Source organism: Dama dama, chromosome 3 (genome assembly GCF_033118175.1).
Source record: "Dama dama isolate Ldn47 chromosome 3, ASM3311817v1, whole genome shotgun sequence".
Taxonomy (NCBI): Eukaryota; Metazoa; Chordata; class Mammalia; order Artiodactyla; family Cervidae; genus Dama; species Dama dama.
Genome location: NC_083683.1, coordinates 65,794,158 through 65,816,302, shown reverse-complemented (window position 1 = coordinate 65,816,302; position 22,145 = coordinate 65,794,158). Strand labels below are relative to the sequence as shown.

Sequence of the window (22,145 nt, the reverse complement as noted above, 5' to 3'; positions counted from 1 at the left end):
TGCTGCAGAGAAACCAAGCTGATGCGCCACAGCTATTGAGCCTGCTCTCTAGAGCGTGGGAGCTGGAACTGTTGGACCCACACGCTGCAGCTACTGAAGCCCGTGTGTTCTAGAGCCCATGCTGTGAACAAGAGAGGCCACCACAGTGAGGAACCCGTGCCCTGCAACTAGAGAGGAGCCCCTTCACGCCGCAACTAGAGAAAAGCCTGCACGGCCACAAAGGCCCAGAACAGCCAAAATAAATAAGTTAATTAAATTAGTTTTTTTTTAAAAGATGACAGGATAATCCTAATGGTTACTGTTAGAGAAATCATTTTTGATGTTTATTTTCCAAAAAAATTTCTTTTTACCATTGCAGTCTGAGTGAAGGTGAATTTAAACTTGAAAGACAATAGCAGAACCTTTCTATGTTCTGGAACTTCTCTGATTAGCTTCTTACCTTCTCTTCAGAGGCTGCAGTTGCTTTTATTGAACCCGTTAAAGGAGATGTCCAATATTAATCATCCAGATATACGACTCAAGCAATTAGAGTGTGTGCTGCAGATTCTTCAGAGTCAAGGAGACAGTCTTGGGCCTGGATGGCCATTAGTGCTGGGAGTTATGGGAGCAATCAGAAATGATCAAGGGTAGGTGTTTAAAATTAACATCCAAAAGGTAATAGGAAAAGGGAATTCTGCCTAAAATTATGAAATGATCATTAATTTTTTATGTATGCCTTTTTTGCTTAAGATTATGATCTAAAATAGTTTTGCTTACCCTACTCCCAAGTGGCTGTAGGGAGTCATTAGGGCTCACTTTTATTTTGGAAGGATGGAAAAATTGCTATTTCTTTGTCATTTATACATGAATACAAGGTTCTTAAAATAAGAAAAATGCATCAAACAAACTTTCCCTTTCTCATTCAATGTCTAAATTTTGTTTGGCTAGTTGATGCAGAATAAAAATAATATGGTATTAATACATGTTTTCTTTTTTTAGTTTACAGTTTTTCTGATTCCCATGAGCTTCTTAATTTTTATTGGTTAATTATTTTAAGTAAGCATATCTTTTTTCAGTCAGTTCAGTTCAGTTCAGTCGCTCAGTCGTGTCTGACTCTTTGCGACCCCATGAATCGCAGCACGCCAGGCCTCCCTGTCCATCACCAGCTCCCGGAGTTTACTCAAACTCATGTCCATCGAGTCAGTGACGCCATCCAGCCATCTCATCCTCTGTCGTCCCCTTCTCCTACTGCCCTCAATCCCTCCCAGCATCAGGGTCTTTTCCAATGAGTCAACTCTTCGCATGAGGTGGCCAAAGTATTGGAGTTTCAGCTTCAGCATCAGTCCTTCCAATGAACACCCAGGGCTGATCTCCTTTAGGATGGACTGGTTGGATCTTCTTGCAGTCCAAGGGACATATCTTTTTTACATTTATGTAAATGTTGAAGTACTGTATGAGTACTGTGTTAGGGAAGATTTTCTTCCAATTTTAAGATAAAATTTTGATTTGTTCAAGTTATTGTAATATATGTATTTTTCTTTCCATTTCTCTTAAATACATGAGTATAGATTTTCTTTTGTATTTTCAGAGAATCCTTGATACGAACGGCGTTCCAGTGTCTTCAGTTGGTTGTGACAGATTTTCTACCAACAATGCCCTGCACTTGCCTGCAAATAGTTGTAGATGTTGCAGGTAGCTTTGGACTTCATAACCAAGAACTTAATATTAGTTTAACTTCAATAGGTTTATTGGTAAGTATGATTGCCTTTCTTATATAATCTAGAAATCATTGTTTGCAACTGAGAGTGAATGCTAAGCAAGTGTGCTTTTGACTCTATAGGAATCATTTAAATGACTTTTAAGTACATACCAAGCATCTTGTATGAAGGGTTAAGTAATATTATTTAAGAAATAATTCTTTAAGAGCAGAATATGTGGAATAATTTTGATCTATTGAGCTGAAATTTGGTTTATATAAGATATGTTATGGAAGGGTTTAGTAAACAGATAATGGTACATACAAGAGAAATAATCAGTTGACTCTACTGATATTAACATAAAATTTAAATTTTAAATCCAATTTTTAAAAAATATTAAAAATTAAAGGTTGCACTCTCAAATTCTGAAATCAGATAGATAAACTTAACAGAGGAAGAGATATTTTCATTAAATCCATTCTACTAGGAAAAGAGTTTCTGATGTAATTGCTTCTAAGTTTTATTCTGAAAATCTATTTGTTGCATATCTGTGTGTTTAAAATAAAAATCTCTGAATAGGTATTTTTTTCCTTGGCTCTTTAGTGGAATATTTCAGATTATTTTTTTCAAAGAGGAGAAACTATTGAAAAGGAATTAAATAAAGAAGAGGCAGCACAGCAAAAGCAGGCAGAAGAAAGAGGCGTGGCTTTGAATCGGCCATTCCACCCTGCACCACCGTTTGACTGCTTGTGGTTGTGTCTTTACGCAAAGCTGGGTGAGCTGTGTGTAGACCCCCGTCCTGCTGTCCGCAAGAGCGCGGGCCAGACCCTGTTTTCAACAGTCGCTGCCCACGGCACCTTACTGCAGCACTCCACATGGCATACTGTCGTTTGGAAGGTACCGTGGAATACCTTGCGTTATCAGTTGTTAATTGAGACGTGCTTGTGTGCTTTTTCAGCAGCAACAAATTAATTTAAAACTTTAAAAAATTTTCTTAGTTTTTTTATTGAAATATAGTTGCTTTAGAATATTATGTTAGTTTCAGGTGCATAGAAAAGTGATTCAGTTATACATATATATGTTGTTTTGTTTCTATTAACTTTTAAAGAAGAATTTCCATCCATTTGTGCTTTTGGCAAAACAGGAAATTTTAGCTTTGTCATATTTTTAATTGCACCTTACATATTAGCAGATTAAATATTTAAAGCCTCATTTTTTAAAATTGGAGGACAATTGCTTTACAATGTGGTATTGGTTTCTGCCATACAACAAAGTAAACCAGCCATATATATATATATATATATATATATATATATATATATATTTCTTTCTTTCTTTTCTTTCTTTCTTTCTTTTCTTTCTTCCCCCTCTTCTTGAGCCTCCCTCCCACCCCACCCCTATAAGCCTCAGTTTTTTATCTCTTTGATTTCTGCCTTTTCACTTCCTTTTCCCCATTTTCCTGGTGGTAAAACCAGTAGTTGCTAAACTCCCACATATAATTTAAATATAATTAAATGAAAACTTTATAAACAATATCAATAATAGTGAAATTTGTTTGTAGACTCACCAAACAAAAATCACCTCCCATTTGTAAATTCTACATTTGTTGAAGTATGCAGTTTCATTTTTTAATTTTTCATTTTTATCATCTTTTTAAAACATTCTTTCAAAGTCAGCACCTTATTAATGAGTATCCCGTCTTTGCTTAAAAGGCTCTCTTTTTTTTGTTGCTTAATCTGTTCCATTTTAATAAAACTCTTATTTATTATCCTTTACTGTTTTTGTGAATTTTTGAAATTAGTAAGTTTGACAGTAGGCAGTATGGTAAACTTTAACTGTATTTAACAGTGTTCTGAGTTTAATAACAAGACCTCAAAATGTCTTCTTAAAAAATTAATAATGTATGTTCCTAATAAAAATAATTGAAAGCCCTACTCCCTCCTGTGTCTTTTGTTTCAGCTCCTTTCCCTAGCTTTATCAGATCACAAACAAACTTAAGAGTCCTTTACTATTTTAAAAAAGCAAACTGGTATTTTCTCTGACTCCTGTTTCCTTTTCCTAACTTCATTATTAATCTTGCTGCCTAAATCTCAGTATTAGTAATTTTTTCTTTCTCACTTCCACTGCATTCCCTTACCCCTTGTCATTTGATATCCAGATTATTCTACTTCAGAGTATCTTAAACATTAGCATGTAACAGCATCTCCTAGAGCACTTGTTAAAGCACAAATTGCTGAGCCACTGTACCCAACCCCCTAGAGGTTCTGATTTCTTTCTGTGGCGCAGAGACTGAGAATTTGCATATCTGTGAAGCTCCTGGGTGACGCTGATGCGGCTGGTTCTGAGACTGTGTTTAGAACCACGGAAATTGTCCATTGGCCCTGCAGGCCGTCTTCTAATTGCCAGATCTCTTGCCCCGTGGTCAGTTTTTCATGCCGCTCCTTTTTTTGTAGCGTTTGATGCTGTTGATTATTTTCTCCGTGAAATTTCTTTTGGCTTCTGTTTCACAGTGTGCATCTGCTTCTCGATTCAGTTTTGTTTTATTTTCTTGGCCCCTATTCCTTCCCCTGAATCTACATTTTAAATAAACATCCCCCAAATTCCAACTGCTTCCTACTTGATTATTTTCAAGCATCCTCATCCAGACATGAAATTTCAGTAGTTACCTCTATCTAGATGTCACTCATACTTAAATTTTTTTTTATACTGATATTTTTTTTTGCTGGAGCCCTCTCTTTAGCTTCATCCCCTTCTTGTACATTGTACCTTAGGTGCTCCACTGGTACTGAGTTCAACAGGTCTTAAGCGATAGTCTGTTCAGTTTACTTTAATTTTTTATATTCCATGGCCTTAAGGATAAACTGAAGAATATAAGGATACCTCTGTTGGTCAGTTTCCTCTAAGATACAGGGATTGATCAGAATGTCAGGTATAATTCTTTGTAACAATGCTTAATTTCCTATGCTGTTATTTATGCTGTGTTATCAGTATTTTTATATGCATTATCACAAATATTCAGGTTCTCTTTCATCTGCTGGACCGAGTTAGAGAGTCTTCTACCACTGCAGACAAAGAAAAGATTGAGTCTGGAGGTGGCAATATTCTCATTCATCATTCAAGGGACACAGCAGAGAAGCAATGGGCTGAGACATGGGTTTTAACATTGGCTGGAGTTGCAAGAATCTTCAACACCAGAAGATATTTACTTCAACCTTTAGGTAGATGTGCATTTTTTTTTTTTTTTTACTGAGTATACAAGTAATTAATGTTAAAGGAAATTTGGAAAATACAGATTCTTTACAGATTATATACATTGTTATTTTCTAAGAGTAATCCATTTTAACTGCCAGTCTTTGTTGTTACGTGTGGTATGAGCATAAATGTTTTCATTCATTTCCTTGAAAAAAATATGTGTACCTACTGTGGGCGAGTCTTGGGGATACAGTGATGAGCCAGATACCTACCGTCCTCGATATATCCTGGGTATGAAGGAGGAACTATAATTACGTAAATAAATAGAAAATTGCTGCAATGATCAATGCAGTTTATAATAGATTGTGAGCTTATAGTAGATCCTTGACCAGGCCAGTGATGTATATATAGGCTTCTCTGAGAAAGCAGTGTTCTATCTGAACAGTAGTTCACCAGGCAAGGGTAGGGTGAACTGGGGAGAGCCTTCCGGGTAGAGAGTGTGTGTAAAAGAGATGAAGGAAGATGGAGGAGATGGGGATGGTGTGGCTCCTGGCACGTCTGAAGGTCTGGAATGAAGAGAACATGAAAAAGAGTGATTCTCAATAAGGTTTTAGAGGTAGAGGCCAGATGTTGCAGCACTTTGTAGGTTATGTTCAGAAGACTTCACTCTAAGAGCACTGAAAACCACTGAAGGATTTTAATTCATGATGTGATGTGTTCAGATACGGAGTTCAGAAAGATCACTTCAGATGGTATGTATGGAATGGAATGGTCATAAAGAAAAATGGTAGGATACTATTAGATTGGTTAGGAAACTTGGTGGTGTATAAATAGATCAGTGCTTCTCAACTGAAAATTGGCCAAAATTGGGCCAGTTTGCCCAGCCTCCTCCCTCCCCCCACAGGATATATAACAATGTCTGAGACATTTCTGGTTGTTACCACTAGGGAGGGGCATGCACACTGGCTTCTGGGGAAGTAGAAGCCAGGGATGCTGCTGCATGTCAATGCACAGGACAGCCCCTACAACAAAGAGTTATCCAACCCACGATGTCAGTAGGATTGAGATCCAGAGACTAGTGTAGGTTATAGTACCTTCAATTCTAGTGGTAGGCATGGGACTGGTTGAGAAAAGTAAACAAATACAAAACAAAGTACTTGTAAAATACTTGTAAACAAAATACTTGTAAACAAAGTACAAAAAAACTTGTACATAACTGTGAGAAAGCTGTACATGTTATTTTTTCAACTTGTTATTTTATGTTTGCCTTTTTTTCTTCTCATTATCTCAAAAGCATAAGCATATTTATGATGTTCATAGGCATTTTTTTTTCCATTTATTTTTATTAGTTGGAGGCTAATTACTTTACAATATTGTACTGGGTTTTGTCATACATTGACATGAATCAGCCATGGAGTTACAGGTATTCCCCATCCCGATCCCCCCTCCCACTTCCCTCTCTACCCGATCCCTCTGGGTCTTCCCAGTGCACCAGGCCCGAGCACTTGTCTCATGCATCCAACCTGGGCTGGTGATCTGTTTCACCATAGATAATATACATGTTTCGATGCTGTTCTCTTGAAACATCCCACCCTCGCCTTCTCCCACAGAGTCCAAAAGTCTGTTCTGTACATCTGTGTCTCTTTTTCTGTTTTGCATATAGGGTTATCATTACCATCTTTCTAAATTCCATATATATGTGTTAGTATGCTGTAATGTTCTTTATCATTCTGGCTTACTTCACTCTGTATAATGGGCTCCAGCTTCATCCATCTCATTAGGACTGGTTCAAATGAATTCTTTTTAATGGCTGAGTAATATTCCATGGTGTATATGTACCACAGCTTCCTTATCCATTCGTCTGCTGATGGGCATCTAGGTTGCTTCCATGTCCTGGCTATTATAAACAGTGCTGCGATGAACATTGGGGTGCACGTGTCTCTTTCAGATCTGGTTTCCTCGGTGTGTATGCCCAGAAGTGGGATTGCTGGGTCGTATGGAAATTCTATTTCCAGTTTTTAAAGAAATCTCCACACTGTTCTCCATAGCGGCTGTACTAGTTTGCATTCCCACCAACAGTGTAAGAGGGTTCCCTTTTCTCCACACCCTCTCCAGCATTTATTGCTTGTAGACTTTTGGATAGCAGCCATTCTGACTGGCGTGTAATGGTACCTCATTGTGGTTTTGATTTGCATTTCTCTGATGATGAGTGATGTTGAGCATCTTTTCATGTGTTTGTTAGCCATCTGTATGTCTTCTTTGGAGAAATGTCTGTTTAGTTCTTTGGCCCATTTTTTGATTGGGTCATTTATTTTTCTGGAATTGAGCTGCAGGAGTTGCTTGTATATTTTTGAGATTAATCCTTTGTCTGTTGCTTCATTTGCTATTATTTTCTCCCAATCTGAGGGCTGTCTTTTCACCTTACTTATAGTTTCCTTTGTAGTGCAAAAGCTTTTAAGTTTCATTAGGTCCCATTTGTTCAGTTTTGCTTTTATTTCCAACATTCTGGGAGGTGGGTCATAGAGGATCCTGCCGTGATTTATGTCAGAGAGTGTTGTTCATAGGCATTTTTGTGTGATGTTTATTATGTGCATTTTAAGGCTATCTCATACATATCACATACCTATATATTTGATGATCTATATATTTGATGTGTATACATACACATTTTAAATTCTAGTTTTTTGTTTTCATATAAAATTTACATACTAAATGTGCTAATCTCAACTGTATTTTTGCTAAGTTTTGACAAATAAGCATCATTTTTCTGTGATACTTTATCTTAAAAGCTAAGATGTAATAGATACAGATTTAGATTTTTAAAAATGAAGACATGATTCAGTTCATGTAGCTTCAATAATTTTATAATTTAACCCTAGGAAATGGTTTTTATTATTATTTTAGAATAAGATTATGGTATCAAGATGATGCTGGCCTCATAGAATGAGTTCAGAAGTGTTCCTTCATCTACAATTTTTTTGAGTAGTTTGAGAAAGATATGCATTAACTGTTCTCTAAATGTTTGGTAGAATTCACCTGTTTAAGCCATCTAGTCCCAGACTTTTCTTTGTTGGGAGTTTTAAAATTGCTGACTCCATTTCACTACTGATAATGGTTCATATTGTCTGTTTCTTCATGGTTCAGATAGGAAGATTGGGAGATGCTTTCTGAAATTTTGTCCATTTCTTCTAGGTTGTCTATTTTGTTGGTGTATAGTTGTTCATAGCAGTCTCTTATAATCCTATGTATTTCTGTGATATCAGTTGTAACATCTCCTTTTTCATTTCTGACTTTATTGATCTGGGTCCTCTCCCTTTTTGTCTTGATGAGTCTGGCTAAAGGTTATCACTGTTTTCAAAGAACCGGCTTTTAGTTTCACTGATCTTTTCTATTTTTTTGTAAGTCTCTATTTCATTTATTTCTGCTCTGATATTTATATTTCTTTCCTTCTACTAACTTTGGATTTTGTTCTTTTTTCTCTAGTTCCTTTAGGAGTAAGGTTAGGTTGTTTATTTGAGGTTTTTCTTGTTTCCTGAGGGAAGCTTGAATTGCTATAAGCTTTCCTATTGCAACTGCTTTTGCTGGTGCCCCATAGGTTTGTGGGGCTGGCCTGGTGGCTTAGCTGGTGAAGAATCTGCCTACAGCACAGGAGACCTGGCTTCGATCCCTGGGTTGGGAAGATTCCCTGGAGAAGGGAAAGGCTACCCATCCCAGTATTCTGGCCTGGAGAATTCCATGGACTGTATAGTCCTTGGGGTCACAAAGAGTCAGACATGACTGAGCAACTTTCACTGTCATAGGTTTGGGATCATTGTGTTTTCTTTTTTGTTTGTCTCTAGGTATTTTTTGATTTCCTCTTTGATTTCTGTTGTGACCCATTGGCTCTTCAGTAGCACATTGTTCAGCCTCCACACGTTGGTGTTTTGTAGGTTTTTTTCTTGCAGTTGAAAACTTTGCCATTTGTAGCCACATGGGTGGACTTGCAGGGCATTATGCTAAGTGAAATAAGTCAAACAGAAAGACAAATACGGTGTGATATCACTTCTGTTTGGAATCTAAAAAATGCAGTGAACTAGTGAGTATAACAAAAAAGAATCAGACTCCCAGATACAGAAGACAAACTGATTGTTCCCAGTGGGGAGAGGGAGGAAGCAGGGCAACATGGGGGTAGAGGGGCTGGGAGGTATGAACTATTAGATTTAAGAGAGGCTAGAAGGGTGTATTCTACAACATGGAGAAGATAGGCAGGGTTTTATAATAAGTGTAAGTAGAGTATAACCTTTAAAAATTGTATAAAATTATAAGAATTTTTTAAAAGTAATGTTTTAACATAACGAAGTACAATATGCAATTATACTCAGTCTTTTAGAAAGAGGACTTCTTCCTAGACGTAGAATATATTAATAGAAGAACTGCAGATTTTTTTCCTTCTTATAGCGTGGAATATTCTAAACCTGAGACTAGGTCACCATTCTGATAGGTGAATGTAATGTTTAACCTGTTTTTTGAACTGGAATGGCAACAAGCAGAAGTATTTTGTTTTGCTGTTTTGATAGTTTTTAAACAAAATTTGTTAAAACTGTTTGAGCAGTTACTAAAAAACCTGTTTTTTTGTTGTATGTAAATTATACTTCCATTTCAGTTAAAAGAGTATGGAGAGGAATAAACATATAACTGGACAAGTGTTAGTAGTTTATCCTATAAAGCAATGCAGCACTTCCTGTTTTATACCAGACTTAGTTCCAGCTTTCCAGTTAATTGAATGCTTCCTCAGTCATATGGCTTTATTCCTTCTTGAAAAAACCTAGTCTTTGATAGCTTTTGTGAAGTGAAAGTCTTTAAAACGCAATTATCTCCATTTTTCATAGCCTACTTATGTTATCCTTTGCAAAATGTCAATTCCTCTGATTTTTACATTATTTAAATATGAAGAGGTGAGTAATAATCCATGCATTTGTCAAAGCCGTTGGGCCGGGTGTCTGTAGGAACCAGGTCATTCTTTGCTGGGTCTTAGAAGAAGGGCTTCCCTCGCGGCTCAGTGGTGAAGAACCTGCTTGCCAATGCAGGAGACACTGCTTTCATCCCTGAGTCAGGAAGATCCCACGGAGAAGGAAATGGCAATCCCCTCCAGTATTTTTGCCTAGGAAGTCCCTTGGACCGAGGAGCCTGGTGGGCTACAGTCCATGGGGTTGCAAAAGAGTCGGCCATGACTTAATGACTGAACAACAACAATAATAGAAACAAGCCACACCTGGTTTCATTGTGGAGGGTTTCATTATAAATGGGCTTGGTTGGTCACAGGAATAGAACAAGAGATTGAAATGATTAGTGGAAACAGCAGCCACCATTCAGCCCATGCTGTGCTGATGGTAGATCAGTTGACTTGATTTTACATGAGAGAAATAAGTTCAGCCTCATGGTAAAAAGACAGTCTTCTTTATGGTGCATGTTCTCCTGGCAACTTACTGATATCGGGAAAAAAATGTTTAAGAAAATTCTGCAGCTATAAAATTATTTAACTATGAAAACCCAGGTGTAAAGTTAAGATTTTTATGGAGTATGACTTAATTTATTTTAAACATTTAGGTAAAAAATGTGTATCATACTGTCATAACTTTTCCTATATGCTTAAGAATGGGACCATCTTAATAAAGGTAGATAGTTAGATTGAAGATGTTACTGAAAAGTTTTTGTTTTCACTCTTTTAAGTTTTTATTCTGTTCTCCTTAGGCAGAAGTATTAGGATAGAAAGGTGTATACATACATTTATGGAGTTTTAAGTTCAAAACCTTGTTTGATATACTCATTATCCTTTTCTTGGTGCCGTTTGTTCCTGTATCTGACAAAATTTTTTTTACTGGATTTTTGGGTTGTAATGGTTTTAACTCACATTGTTAGTGCCTAAGCATATCTTTTTCTATTTCTGTAGGAATTTAAGCAGAAAAATAAAGCAAATAAACTTTCAAGTGTCTAATAGAGACAGTTTGGTCACTTTCATGGTGATAATTTTTTTCCTCTTCCTCATATAGGAGATTTTTCAAGAGCATGGGATGTTCTTCTTGACCATATACAATCAGCAGCACTCAGCAAAAACAATGAAGTATCTCTGGCTGCACTGAAAAGCTTCCAGGAAATCTTACAGATTGTGTCCCCTGTCAGAGACTCAGACAAGCCTGAGACACCACCTGCAGTTAATGTCCCTGTGCCTGTTCTTTTAGGGCCTATATCGGGCCCTAGCCTGAACAGGCCATTTGTAAGAACAGATTCCATTGGAGAAAGACTTGGAAGATATAGCAGCTCTGAGCCACCCGTAGTTACCGATGAACTTGAAGATTTGAATCTCTGGTGGGCTGCATGGAATACCTGGTGCAGAATTGGATCTGAAAGCACCAAGCCTCCTGTTCCAGTTGAGAAACTAACTTTCATTCCCAGCCAGCCTTTTCTTACAGCTTTAATTCAGATATTTCCAGCTCTCTACCAACACATAAAAACTGGTTTCAACATGGATGACTTGCAGAAGTTGGGAGTCATATTGCACAGTGCTGTTTCAGTCCCAATAAGTTCAGATGCCTCCCCTTTCATTCTTCCATCTTACACTGAAGCAGTTTTGACAAGTTTACAGGAAGCTGTACTTACAGCTCTAGATGTTCTCCAAAAGGTAATCGAATTTTAGTGGCTGTCTAAGCTATAATGCATATGGTTCTCTGGAATTTTTTTACTTTGCTAAATATTTTTTGGGATAATTCTGGATCATCAAGATTGTTATGTATGTCTACTTTGGGCTGCATTCAAGATTGTGAAGATCCAGTTATTTTTAACACTTGTATTTTTCTAATATATTTTAAAAGGTAATTCAGGTTTATTTTGAGAGTCATCAAGAAGCTGCCTGCATTCTCTTGTTTCTGTTCACCAGCATTTTTGGTTTGTTCATTCCACTCTTCACAAGAATATACACTTTTGGAGTGATAACTTTAGTAAAGTATTTCTGTAATTAGAAAATTAACTAGCAATGAGAGTATATATTTTTTATCTGTATTTTAATTTTAGCTCTTGAGTTGTTGGAAACCCATTAAAAGAAGTAAGGATAAATGTGTGAAGTGTTTACCTCACAGAAATTTTAGAAAGATATATTTTAACCCGTATGTTTTGTTACTCTGAAAAAAAAAATTAAAACAGATCTAAAAATTATTGAGCAAATTCCAGTTGGCAGGCAAGACCAAATCAAAATCAGAGAATTCTTTAAACTGTCAAGGTAATTGTTAGCACAATTAACAACCACCAAAATGTTGAACAACACAGGTATGAACTAAAGAGTCAGCGATCCCAGCAAAGTCGTTATGACAGTCTAACAAAATTAGAATGGAAGTGGACTCTGATTACACATGTGTTATCAGTAGCCATTTGGGTACTGTAGATCATGCTTTCTAATTAAACAATTGCATTATATCCAACTGGATTGATGAAAATTTTCACAGTAATAATAGTGGTTTCTACTACAACATAGTACACCTTGATTGTCTCTGGAGGAGGTCTAGCTGAGCAGTAATTCCTTGACCACCTTACCCCTAGTTACTCTGTGCAGAGAAATTGTATAGAAACTTAAAGTGTAAGACAATCTGACATTTTAATTATTTTATTATAGGGATGATCAGTTTTCCATAATTAAAAGAGCTGCTTTTATTTTCAGTGGCAGAAGAAAAGTAGCCTGTCAGTAATAATTTTTTTCTCCCTGACTGTGAGCATAAGTTGTTTATAGACTACTGTGGAGGGAATGGAAAAGTTAGAAAAGGAGAGCAGAGACCTTGTGGGATGCCCATAATCTGGAACTCTCACTCAAGTGTTTAATTCAGGTTTTATACATATGTAGAGGCTAGTAAACAAAGAAGAAACAGCAAACCCCCAAACTTTTTCCTAGGGTAAAAAGCGTATAATTTTACTTAGAACAAAACCTCTGCTTTAGCGATAAGAGAACAAATAGAATCATATATCCCAAGTAGGCATTTGTTCTGAGCTTTGAGCTTTTAATGGCTTTGAAAAAGCATATACTTTCAATTGGAAAGTTAGGTAGTTTTATTGTTGGAAACTTTGGAACTTTTACTTATATCAGTTGATGTCATGTTGCTTTACTAATTTTCACTCTAGCCATTGTTTATTACTTATGGGATCATTTAAATGATATTTCGTAATACTTGAATGTGATTCAAACATATGGCGTCTTTAATATTTCCTAACAGAAGACCTAACATATTTCATTATTGGTAAGAGTGTTTTTATATTTCCCCCACAGGTGTCAGAAAACTTTTTCACAAGCAAAATATACTTGCCCTGGAAGTTTATTCTTAAACTAATAAGCTACTCTGCAAAACACTTTACTGATTAAAAGCTGTTTTCCTTCTTAAAGGAAAAACTCATTTCTAATTTCATATTTACCCTTATATTGTGTAGAGTTTCAGGGTCATATGCTTTTCCTCTTGGTTTTCATATCACTAGTTCCCAACCAAAATGACTTAGTCCTGTAGGCTAATTTTTTTTTTTCCCCAAGAAATTTTTACATAACTGGGGGACCTGAGAATTTGATTATCTGTTTTCCCTAAGTTTTGAGATCAGGAGACTGCATCTGTCTTATTTGTTGCTAACCTTCGTAAAGGCTGATAACTGGTACAATATGTACCTCTGTGGTCAAGGCTCCTGGAGTGGGACTTCAGGAGACACTGTCAGACTCTGTGTGAATGGTGCTTCTCTACTTAATGGGGGCAAGTTTCTGAATCTCTGTACTTTGGCTTCCTCATCCATAAAAGGGAAATAATAACTCTAACTTTTTTTCTTAGTAAGTGGGATAGTATTTGTAAGGCATTTAGTGCCTGGCACAGTTACACATTCAGTAAATGTTAGCTGTTACTATTTTCATTATCATGTTGTCTTGCAAAGGCCTTAGTACATGGTAAGTACAGAATGCATTATTTTAGATGACTTAATAAGAGAAACCTTGAATCATGTTAGATGTTAGATGTCCACTTTCTTTTCTTGTTTTCACATACACAACTTTCAAGGATTAATAGGAAATATTGCCCAGATAGATTGGGGCGTCCCAGGTGGCGCTAGTGGTATAGAACCCGTCTGCTAATGCAGGAGACTTACGAGATGCAAGTTCGATTCCTGGGTCTGGAAGATCCCTTGGAGGAGGTCATGGCAACCCATTCCAGTATTCTTGCCTGGAGAATCCCATGGACAGAGGAGCCTGGTGGGCTACGGTCCACAGGGTCACAAAGAGTTGGACACGACTATAGTGACTTCACAAGCACGCTTACTGATTCTTAGCTTTTGGACTGAAATCTGCTACCACATTTATACTATGGGCTTTTCTGACTTAGAATATTGAAGAGAAGCCAATATTAATAACTTTTTCTTTGATGAAGTTTGTTGTTAAAGAAAAATTGACTCCATATTATGTATTTTAAGATCTCAGGATTCAGCTGTAACACTGTTAGTAAGTTTTGTTTTGTTCTTTTATAAAGCACCACCAAAAATCAAAACATACAGTCCTGGTCATTATTTGGTGCTAAGATATTTCCAGAAAAGTTTTGATACTTAGTTTTCTAAGGTCTCCACACAGAATTTTGCTCTCTTCCTCTCTCCCACCCCTCCTTCTTTCTCTTCCTTCCTTCCTGCCTTCCTTTCTTTATTTGTCACTGAAAATAAAAGAATTCATTTAGGATAATTATATGTTTTCCACAGTAATTGCTACATATTTAATTCTAAGAGTTAAGACTCAGCAAGAAGTTAATAAAGAAGACTGTGAAATTATAGAAGTAGTTAGTAGAGAGAATTTTTTTTAGGCTGTATACTTTTTAAGTTCTCCATTCACTGTTTCTGAGAAAAGTAAATAGAGAAAGATGGTATTACATGTCCTCATTCTACTTTTCCCGTTGTAGTTACAGGATGATCTAATGGTATGTATGGGCAGCGCTTTTTTTGCTTGTCTACTTTGTATCTCAAGATACTTTTGTTAAAGCTAAATGGCTACCCTTTCTCTGAGGGAGAATAAAACTGGCCTGTTATCTGACAGGTTAAAAAAGCCATGATTGTATGAAAATATACGTGTTGTACACATAGTTTTAAAGAAAGTCCTTAAAATTTTGAGATGCTTTGAATTTTGATTTTGTATTTTGAAGGTGCTTCAAGTGTAGAATGATCATGCTTTTTGTTTTGAAAAGCACAAATATATTTTAGATACTCCATAAATTATATCATTAAATATTTTTCCCACAGAGAAAAATAAATGCTAAGACAGGAAAATATGAAAGGATGGGAGGAGAAAACACGTTTGTTGCTAGAAAAAAAAAAACACATGAGATTTAAGTACTTTCAACATATTTGATGTAATTTTTTTTCTTGTTTTATATCAAGTCTATGTATTGATACATTAGATGCTAAATACACACTGCCCTGTTAAAAATACATAACATTTCTTTTAGAAACAGATTTTCATTCATGACTTATTTTCCCAACTGTAATGAACATGCTTACTTGTTAAAGTCTCTGGTCCATGCATGATGTGGGTATAAGCCGTCATTTTCATGAACTAATGTCATCACTTAAGCACTTAGGTAGAAGTCAATCTCATCGTGGTCAGTGAAGCATTCTAAGTTGTCTAAAGGGCGTATTACTGGGCAAGTGATAAGATTGTGGAACCTCAGAATGGCCCATGACTTCTGTTTAAGGGCTTGCCCTTTGTTTAGTCTGCTAAGTGATAAGCCACACTTTTAATTAAAAAGTATTTTTTAGCTGATTATAATATTTAGCCTATACTTTATTCAATATTAGTTTAAAATAGTTTAAATGTCCTTCAGGGCTTCAAAAAGTATATAATGCTTAACATAAGATAAGACAATCTTTAAGATTCTTTGGTTAAACAAAAGCATAAATGGTAAAGAACTTAATGGAGTTCAGATTATGCATTCTGTTGTTCATATATTGTTTTATAGGCCATCTGTGTGGGACCAGAGAACATGCAGATAATGTATCCCGCTATATTTGACCAGTTACTGGCATTTGTAGAATTTTCATGTAAACCTCCACAGTATGGAGAGCTGGAAACAAAACACATTGCAAATGCAAAATATAATCAGGTAATTTGCTGTAAATTATATTTACTCTGTAAAATTTCATGTCTTATAAATGTAGTGAGTTCCACTTAAGATGGACTTTATCTCAGAACTTTTTCTTTTACAAATAAACTTTCGTATGTCTGTTAACAGTTTAAACTGGAAAGATTATTTGGAAAACCTGTGTTCCTTTTTTTTTTTTTAATGTTTTATTGCTTTCTCTTCCCAAGTGGTTCTCCAGAGAGCTTGGCCTTTCTTGTTACTCTGTAGTACCTCTTTCTTCAGAGTTCCTTTCTTGGTGTCCTCATCGCACTATAAAATGGCTTAGAAATCCCTATGCCTAGTCCTACTCTTATCTAAAATAGATACCTGCGATAGAAAATGAAGAAATGAGAAGTTGTCTACTACTGGTGTGAAATTTAGTTGGATTTTACATAAAAGATTTTTTAGCCATAGTTGGCAAATTTTAACTTTGTTTTGGCTTAGGGGAAAAATAAAATTTTTTTTTTTAAATAAATTTCTGAATGCATGCACATGCTGATTTTGTTCACTCAACATAAAAATTATAATTTTTACATCGTCCGAAAAGTAGTTTAATGTGTATTAACTTTTCTCATTCTATTTGTCTTGCAACACAATGGAATCACAATAGATCCAACTATTTGCACCGGTGAGTTAAATTTCCTAAAATTGTCCTAACCTATTGGCAACAAATAAAGTACATCTTTGCCAGTTTTTGATAGAATGCTGTATGTACTTTTTATGATAGTTTTAATTTTTGCTTGGCTGAAAATTATTCTTTCATGACATTATATCTCTTTGAAAACTTTGCATGTAATAAAACAATCTGACCTAAAACCAAGGCCTGAACTTTAAGACAAAGAAGCTTTCACTTTGAAAACAGTATGATTTCATTTAATCTCATTTTTATTTTAACTCCATGTGAAAATATTACTTTCTAGGCGGAATGGGTTGCCTTGAATTATGTACCATTTGCTGAAAGGTCTTTAGACGTAGTTGTGGATTTATATCAAAAAACAGCCTGTCACAAAGCAGTGGTGAATGAGAAAGTGCTCCAGAATATTATTAAGGTATCTTTTAAAATTTTTATACTTCTGTTTAATGATGATAACATTATTGAAATTTATCTTCAGGTGATTGTATATTGTCATATATTAAGATAAATGGAAAAATATAATCTATTATTATTTGTAGTGATTTTGCTCCAACATTCATGGATATTATTTAGGAAGCTGTTTCTCTGAAATTAGAAGGTTTTTTTAATAAAAAATATTTTAAAATATTTTAAGTATGCATTCGATTTTATGATTTTTCATCTTTGGGACTTAAGACAATAAGCATCTTGTTTCTTAGGACAGTACCTCTCATACTTTGAGTTTGATAAGCATTCAAGGAGAAATTCACAATTCAGCTTATCGATTTAACTGATCATGCATACTTTTTTTGAGCCAGTTCCTCAGTGCATGGACAGCCATTATTAAAATTCATCTGCTGTTGTGTGTGTCCCATTCCTCCAAAGTTTATTTCCTTTTTTTCCCCTCTGTTTTGAAGGACAAACCTAAATCTTGGTCTTACTCTAATATGTAGATGTGACTTTTATTTACTGGATAATTGCAGTCTGATCTGAACTCTGTTCCCTCAAGGAAGAAGGCCTTTCTCTCTTCCATGGTTCATCCTTCTCTTTGTGTTCATCTGTTTCTTTTTCCACCGTTCTTTGCTGGTGATTCTTTCATCCTCTTATATTTATCCTGGGAAGATGTCCCAGGTGGCACTAGTGGTTAAGAACCCACTAGTTCTTAAGCCAATGCCGGAGACATAAGAGACGTGGGTTCGGTCCCTGGGTCAGGAAGATCCCCTGGAGGAGGGCACAGCAACCCACTCCAGTATTTTTGCCTGGAGCATCCCATGGACAAAAGAGCCTGGCTGGCTACAGTCCATGGGGTCCCACAGAGTCGGATACGACTGAAGTGACTTAACACGCATGCGCGCTGAATACGTCCCTCAAGGAAGAAGGCCTTTCTCTGTTCCAAGGCTCATCCTTCTCTTTGTGTTCATCCTTTTCTGTTCCCACCTTTCTTTGTTGTTAATTCTTTCAGCCTCTTACACTTTATCCTGGGAAGACGATTAGGCCTTTTATGTAAGATCTTTCTCTCATTTGACTTCCTACTCAAATTGTTCTCTGTTTCAACTTTCCTTTACTTCCATGCTCCTTTAAACAACTAGTAGCCTTCACCTAACCACCACTCACTAACCTATTGTACCCAGGCTCACTTCCATATTCTGCTAAAAAAACTACTTACTTGAAGTTACAGAAGGCAAAAATCTTTAAATTCTAAGCCCTTTCTAATGCTGTATTTTCCCTGTTAATATGGTACTGCTCTGGCCTTCTCCTTTGAAAACTAGCTTTATTTATTTACTTTTGGCTCTGCTGGGTCTCTGCTGCTGCGGGCTTTCCTCTAGTCGGGGTGCGCTGGGGCTACTCTCTGTTGGGGTGTGCAGGCTTCTCACTGCGGCCGCTTCTTGTTGGGAGCACAGGCGCAGGGGCTGTGGCCCAGGGCTTACTTGCTCAAGTGCATGTTGGATTTCCCTGCCCAGGGATTGAACCCGTGTACCCTGCATTGGCAGGAGGATTCTGTACCCCTGAGCCCCCAGCGAAACCCCTGGCCTTCTTAAAATTGTTTCTTCCCTTGATTTTCTGTCACAGTTCTTTCTACCCCTCACCACTCAGCCCCTCAAAACTGTCTTGTATCTCCTGGTTTGTTAAGAATAAATTTTAAGCACTTCTGTTGCCGGTTACTAAGAAAGAATAGAGATTAAAAATGAATAAGATAGTTCATACATTTAATAATTCAATAAAGGATCTATAAAAAGGCAAATAATAATGCAATATATTAAGTACTAAGTGAAGACCACCAAGTGGAGGCAGCTTTGTGTTCAGAGAAAGCTGGATTGGCATGGTGCACCGCTGTGTACTTGCTGCTCTGTGATTTTGTTGTTGTTTTTTTTGCTTTGATATTGGAGCAAATGAACCGGAGAGTGTTTCTCTTATGTAAAAGAAGGGTAATACAAATGCAAATTTCATGTCTTAACCATTAAGAGATTCAAGTGAGATATGGCATTTAATAATACTTGCCAAGTAGTCAGTGTTGAATAAAAGTTAAGTTCTCCCTCCCCTCTGTAGACAAGGAAATAACTAAACTGCCTGTGGGATTCTGGCAAGGGTTAAATAAAGTAACATTTGAAGAAGAAATACCCAGCAACAAGGGAGAAGGAGATCTAGATCAATTAAGCAACATAAAGATCATGGTATATTTTTAAAGCGTTGTTGAGAAATCCCACTTAGGGAGCTAACAGGGCCTGGAATAGGTCTGAAAAAGTGGCTTTGGGTTTTACAAGCCATGATAAGGAATCAGATTTTATTCTTTAACCTCTGAAGAGCTGAACTTGGAGGAGTGACATGGATCAGTTTGTATTTTTAATGGAATTAAATTATCTCTTTTCTGTATTTCTGAACAGTTTGTTGGTGCCACTTACTACATTGTATTGTGTTAATTGGACAAGGCTCTTCCTTCCTTGGAGACTGAGCTTTGTGACAGCAAGAACTGAATTTTCTAGTTCCACGTACATTTATTGAGTATATAGGATATGCCAATCTCTATATTAGTTCATTAAATATTAAAAAAAAAATAAATGTATAAGTCAAATGTATCTGTTGTGCTTAACATTCCCCTGACACTGGTAAACTGTTTAGTAGTAAATTACACTTTTAATTTATCTAATCTTAAGTTATAACCTGTTAATTCAGAGTGTGACCCGTGTATAATTTAGTATTCTTTTGTTGGCATATGACACACATTCAGTCTCTGACTATATTTACGAATAAAAGGGCATGCTTAGTTGGAAAAGTCAGAGATAGAGGGAGTGCTTTGGGACTGGTGTATCCAGTGTTGCAGTACTACCTCCAGAAACTAAATTTTTTTCTTCCTTGCTCTGATTTCCAAGGGTTGACTGTATATCCTGTTTCTCCTCATAGTTGTAGGTTAATAAAGGGATTATATGTCAGTAGCAAGTGTGTGTGTGTGTTTGTGTATCACATTATTCTTAAATTACTACAGTTAACCTTAAGTGAACCAGCTTTTGTCCCATGCCTAGTCTTGAACCAGTGATTATGGCCAGAGAAATGGAATAGATTGATTGGCTTAATAGACTAATCATCTCCTTACCCTAATTTTGAACTGGATGTGGGGAGGGGAAAAAGATTCTAGGTAGGCTAAATTATCTGTTGTTATCATACTATTATGTAATGGTTCACATGTTCACTATGTAAGTATTCAATAATAATTTGTGTGGAAGATGAAATGAGGTTTTAGGTTCACTCTATAACATTAAATTATGAAATTGTATCTCTTCCACTTTTTATCTTTCTCAGACTAGGATTTTTATATAAAAATAGAGTCTGGGCACTCTCATGCACATAATCAGATGGTATGTTGAAACTGTTTATTGATGGTGCTCTGGGCCAACTCACTGTGATGGTTTAGTCAGTCTAGGCTTCTAGTTGTTGGGTAGAACTATGACCAGAGAACTTCATTCTGAGCCACCAAATTAGTTCTTTAATGATTAACAGCAAGTTGACCAATTAGAAAGTAAGTCTCAATATTTCAGTCACTATACAGATGCTATGCTGTGTCCTCGAGGATTAAAGATAAAATCAACCAAATTCTTAAATTACCAGTTTTTCTCAAATACTTGCAAAAGGAAGAAAGTACATTAAAATGTTAGTGTAGAATATAAAATTCAAAACATTTTAGAGATAAAGTATAAAACTTCGTGGTAATGATATTCTCTAGGCCATGTTTACCTAACCATTAGTAAAAAATTATAAGCAATATTGATCTCTCTTGGGTAGAAGAAACCCCATTCGTCAAATTAGTTTTTGCTAGGAGAACTATGGCAGAATGCTCTAAGTTTATAACCACATTAGAGAAGCTGCAAAATTGTAAGTTTCCTACTCTTAATTAATATTAATTAATTAACTTAATATTAATAAGTTAATATTAACTTTTCAGAAAACATCCTTATATTTTATGATGAGAAACTAAGGTCCAAAAATGGTTATTACTTCTTCAGGGTCATTGTTTGTAAAATGGACATAGGACTTAAAAGTGTATCTTTCCAAAAAAAAAAAAGTGTATCTTTCTAGGTAGTATGATTTGAGAACCATGTCTGAGAATTGGCCTTTCTAGAAAGTAACATCCTATTTAAAATGAAAAATACTTATTTTTTATAAGAACAAAGAGAAGCTGTAATTTTTTTTAAAGTACTTAAAGGCTGAATGTTTGTTTTAATTAGTGTTTATCTTAAACTGTCTTTATTTTCACAGACTCTTAGGGTTCCCCTCAGCTTGAAGTATTCCTGCCCTTCTGAAAGCACTTGGAAACTAGCAGTATCTTCTCTCCTCAAAGTTCTTTCTATTGGGCTTCCTGTTGCCCGGCAACATGCTTCTTCAGGAAAATTTGACAGTATGTGGCCGGAACTAGCCAACACTTTTGAAGACTTTCTCTTTACTAAAAGGTCAGCTCATTCATTTTTACAGTTAAGACATTCTTTCAAGAAGTGCACATTATACCTGTAATTGCCTAAAAACAGTGTTTCTCATTATTCATTAATTAACTAATAGACTATTAAGATTGCTAAATTGTGTACAAAGAACAAGTGAGTTAGGCATTTATCCACTGGGTACATTATCTGTAAGCAGAGGATAATTTTGCTCTTTTTCATGTTGCTGGTTTTAAGATAGGAGTCTTTTCTATAAGACCACGTGATTACATCATAATTAAGGAGCTGTGGTTTTAACTTCATGAATCTAAGAAGATCCATTAAAAAAATCCATTGTCCATTTAGCGTCACAAGAGAAGAACCATATCGGAAAATCAGGTTTTTTTTCAGAATAAATAAGATCATTGGTAATAATGAACAGCTCTTTAAGATGTTTAAGTTGTGCAAAGAAGAATGAAATTTTCATCGTATAATCTGCTACAGAGGGTGTATCTTGAGGATGCTGTTTTGGCCCCTCACTGGATGAGAAGAGGATAGTTGAGAGGTGGGCTGAGTTTTTGAATGAGGAGTCTGCTCCGGTCTGTCTAGAGCT

At 36.0% G+C, this 22,145-nt stretch overlaps 1 protein-coding gene across 6 annotated transcripts in view; it reads left to right on the top strand.

The window, feature by feature from the left end:
- The window catches only part of MON2 (MON2 homolog, regulator of endosome-to-Golgi trafficking), a 113,026-nt gene that overhangs the window by 65,709 nt on the left and 25,172 nt on the right, over positions 1–22,145 (top strand). For 5 of the 6 annotated variants that reach the window (XM_061130944.1, XM_061130927.1, XM_061130951.1 and 2 more), the window contains 9 exons: positions 451–626; positions 1,568–1,730; positions 2,280–2,573; positions 4,696–4,894; positions 10,898–11,526; positions 15,854–15,997; positions 16,626–16,643; positions 16,936–17,064; positions 21,378–21,568. In XM_061130944.1, coding sequence (XP_060986927.1) covers positions 451–626; positions 1,568–1,730; positions 2,280–2,573; positions 4,696–4,894; positions 10,898–11,526; positions 15,854–15,997; positions 16,626–16,643; positions 16,936–17,064; positions 21,378–21,568 — 1,943 coding nt within the window. The remainder of the gene's footprint in view (positions 1–450; positions 627–1,567; positions 1,731–2,279; positions 2,574–4,695; positions 4,895–10,897; positions 11,527–15,853; positions 15,998–16,625; positions 16,644–16,935; positions 17,065–21,377; positions 21,569–22,145) is intronic. The other variant, XM_061130934.1, reaches the window with a different exon arrangement.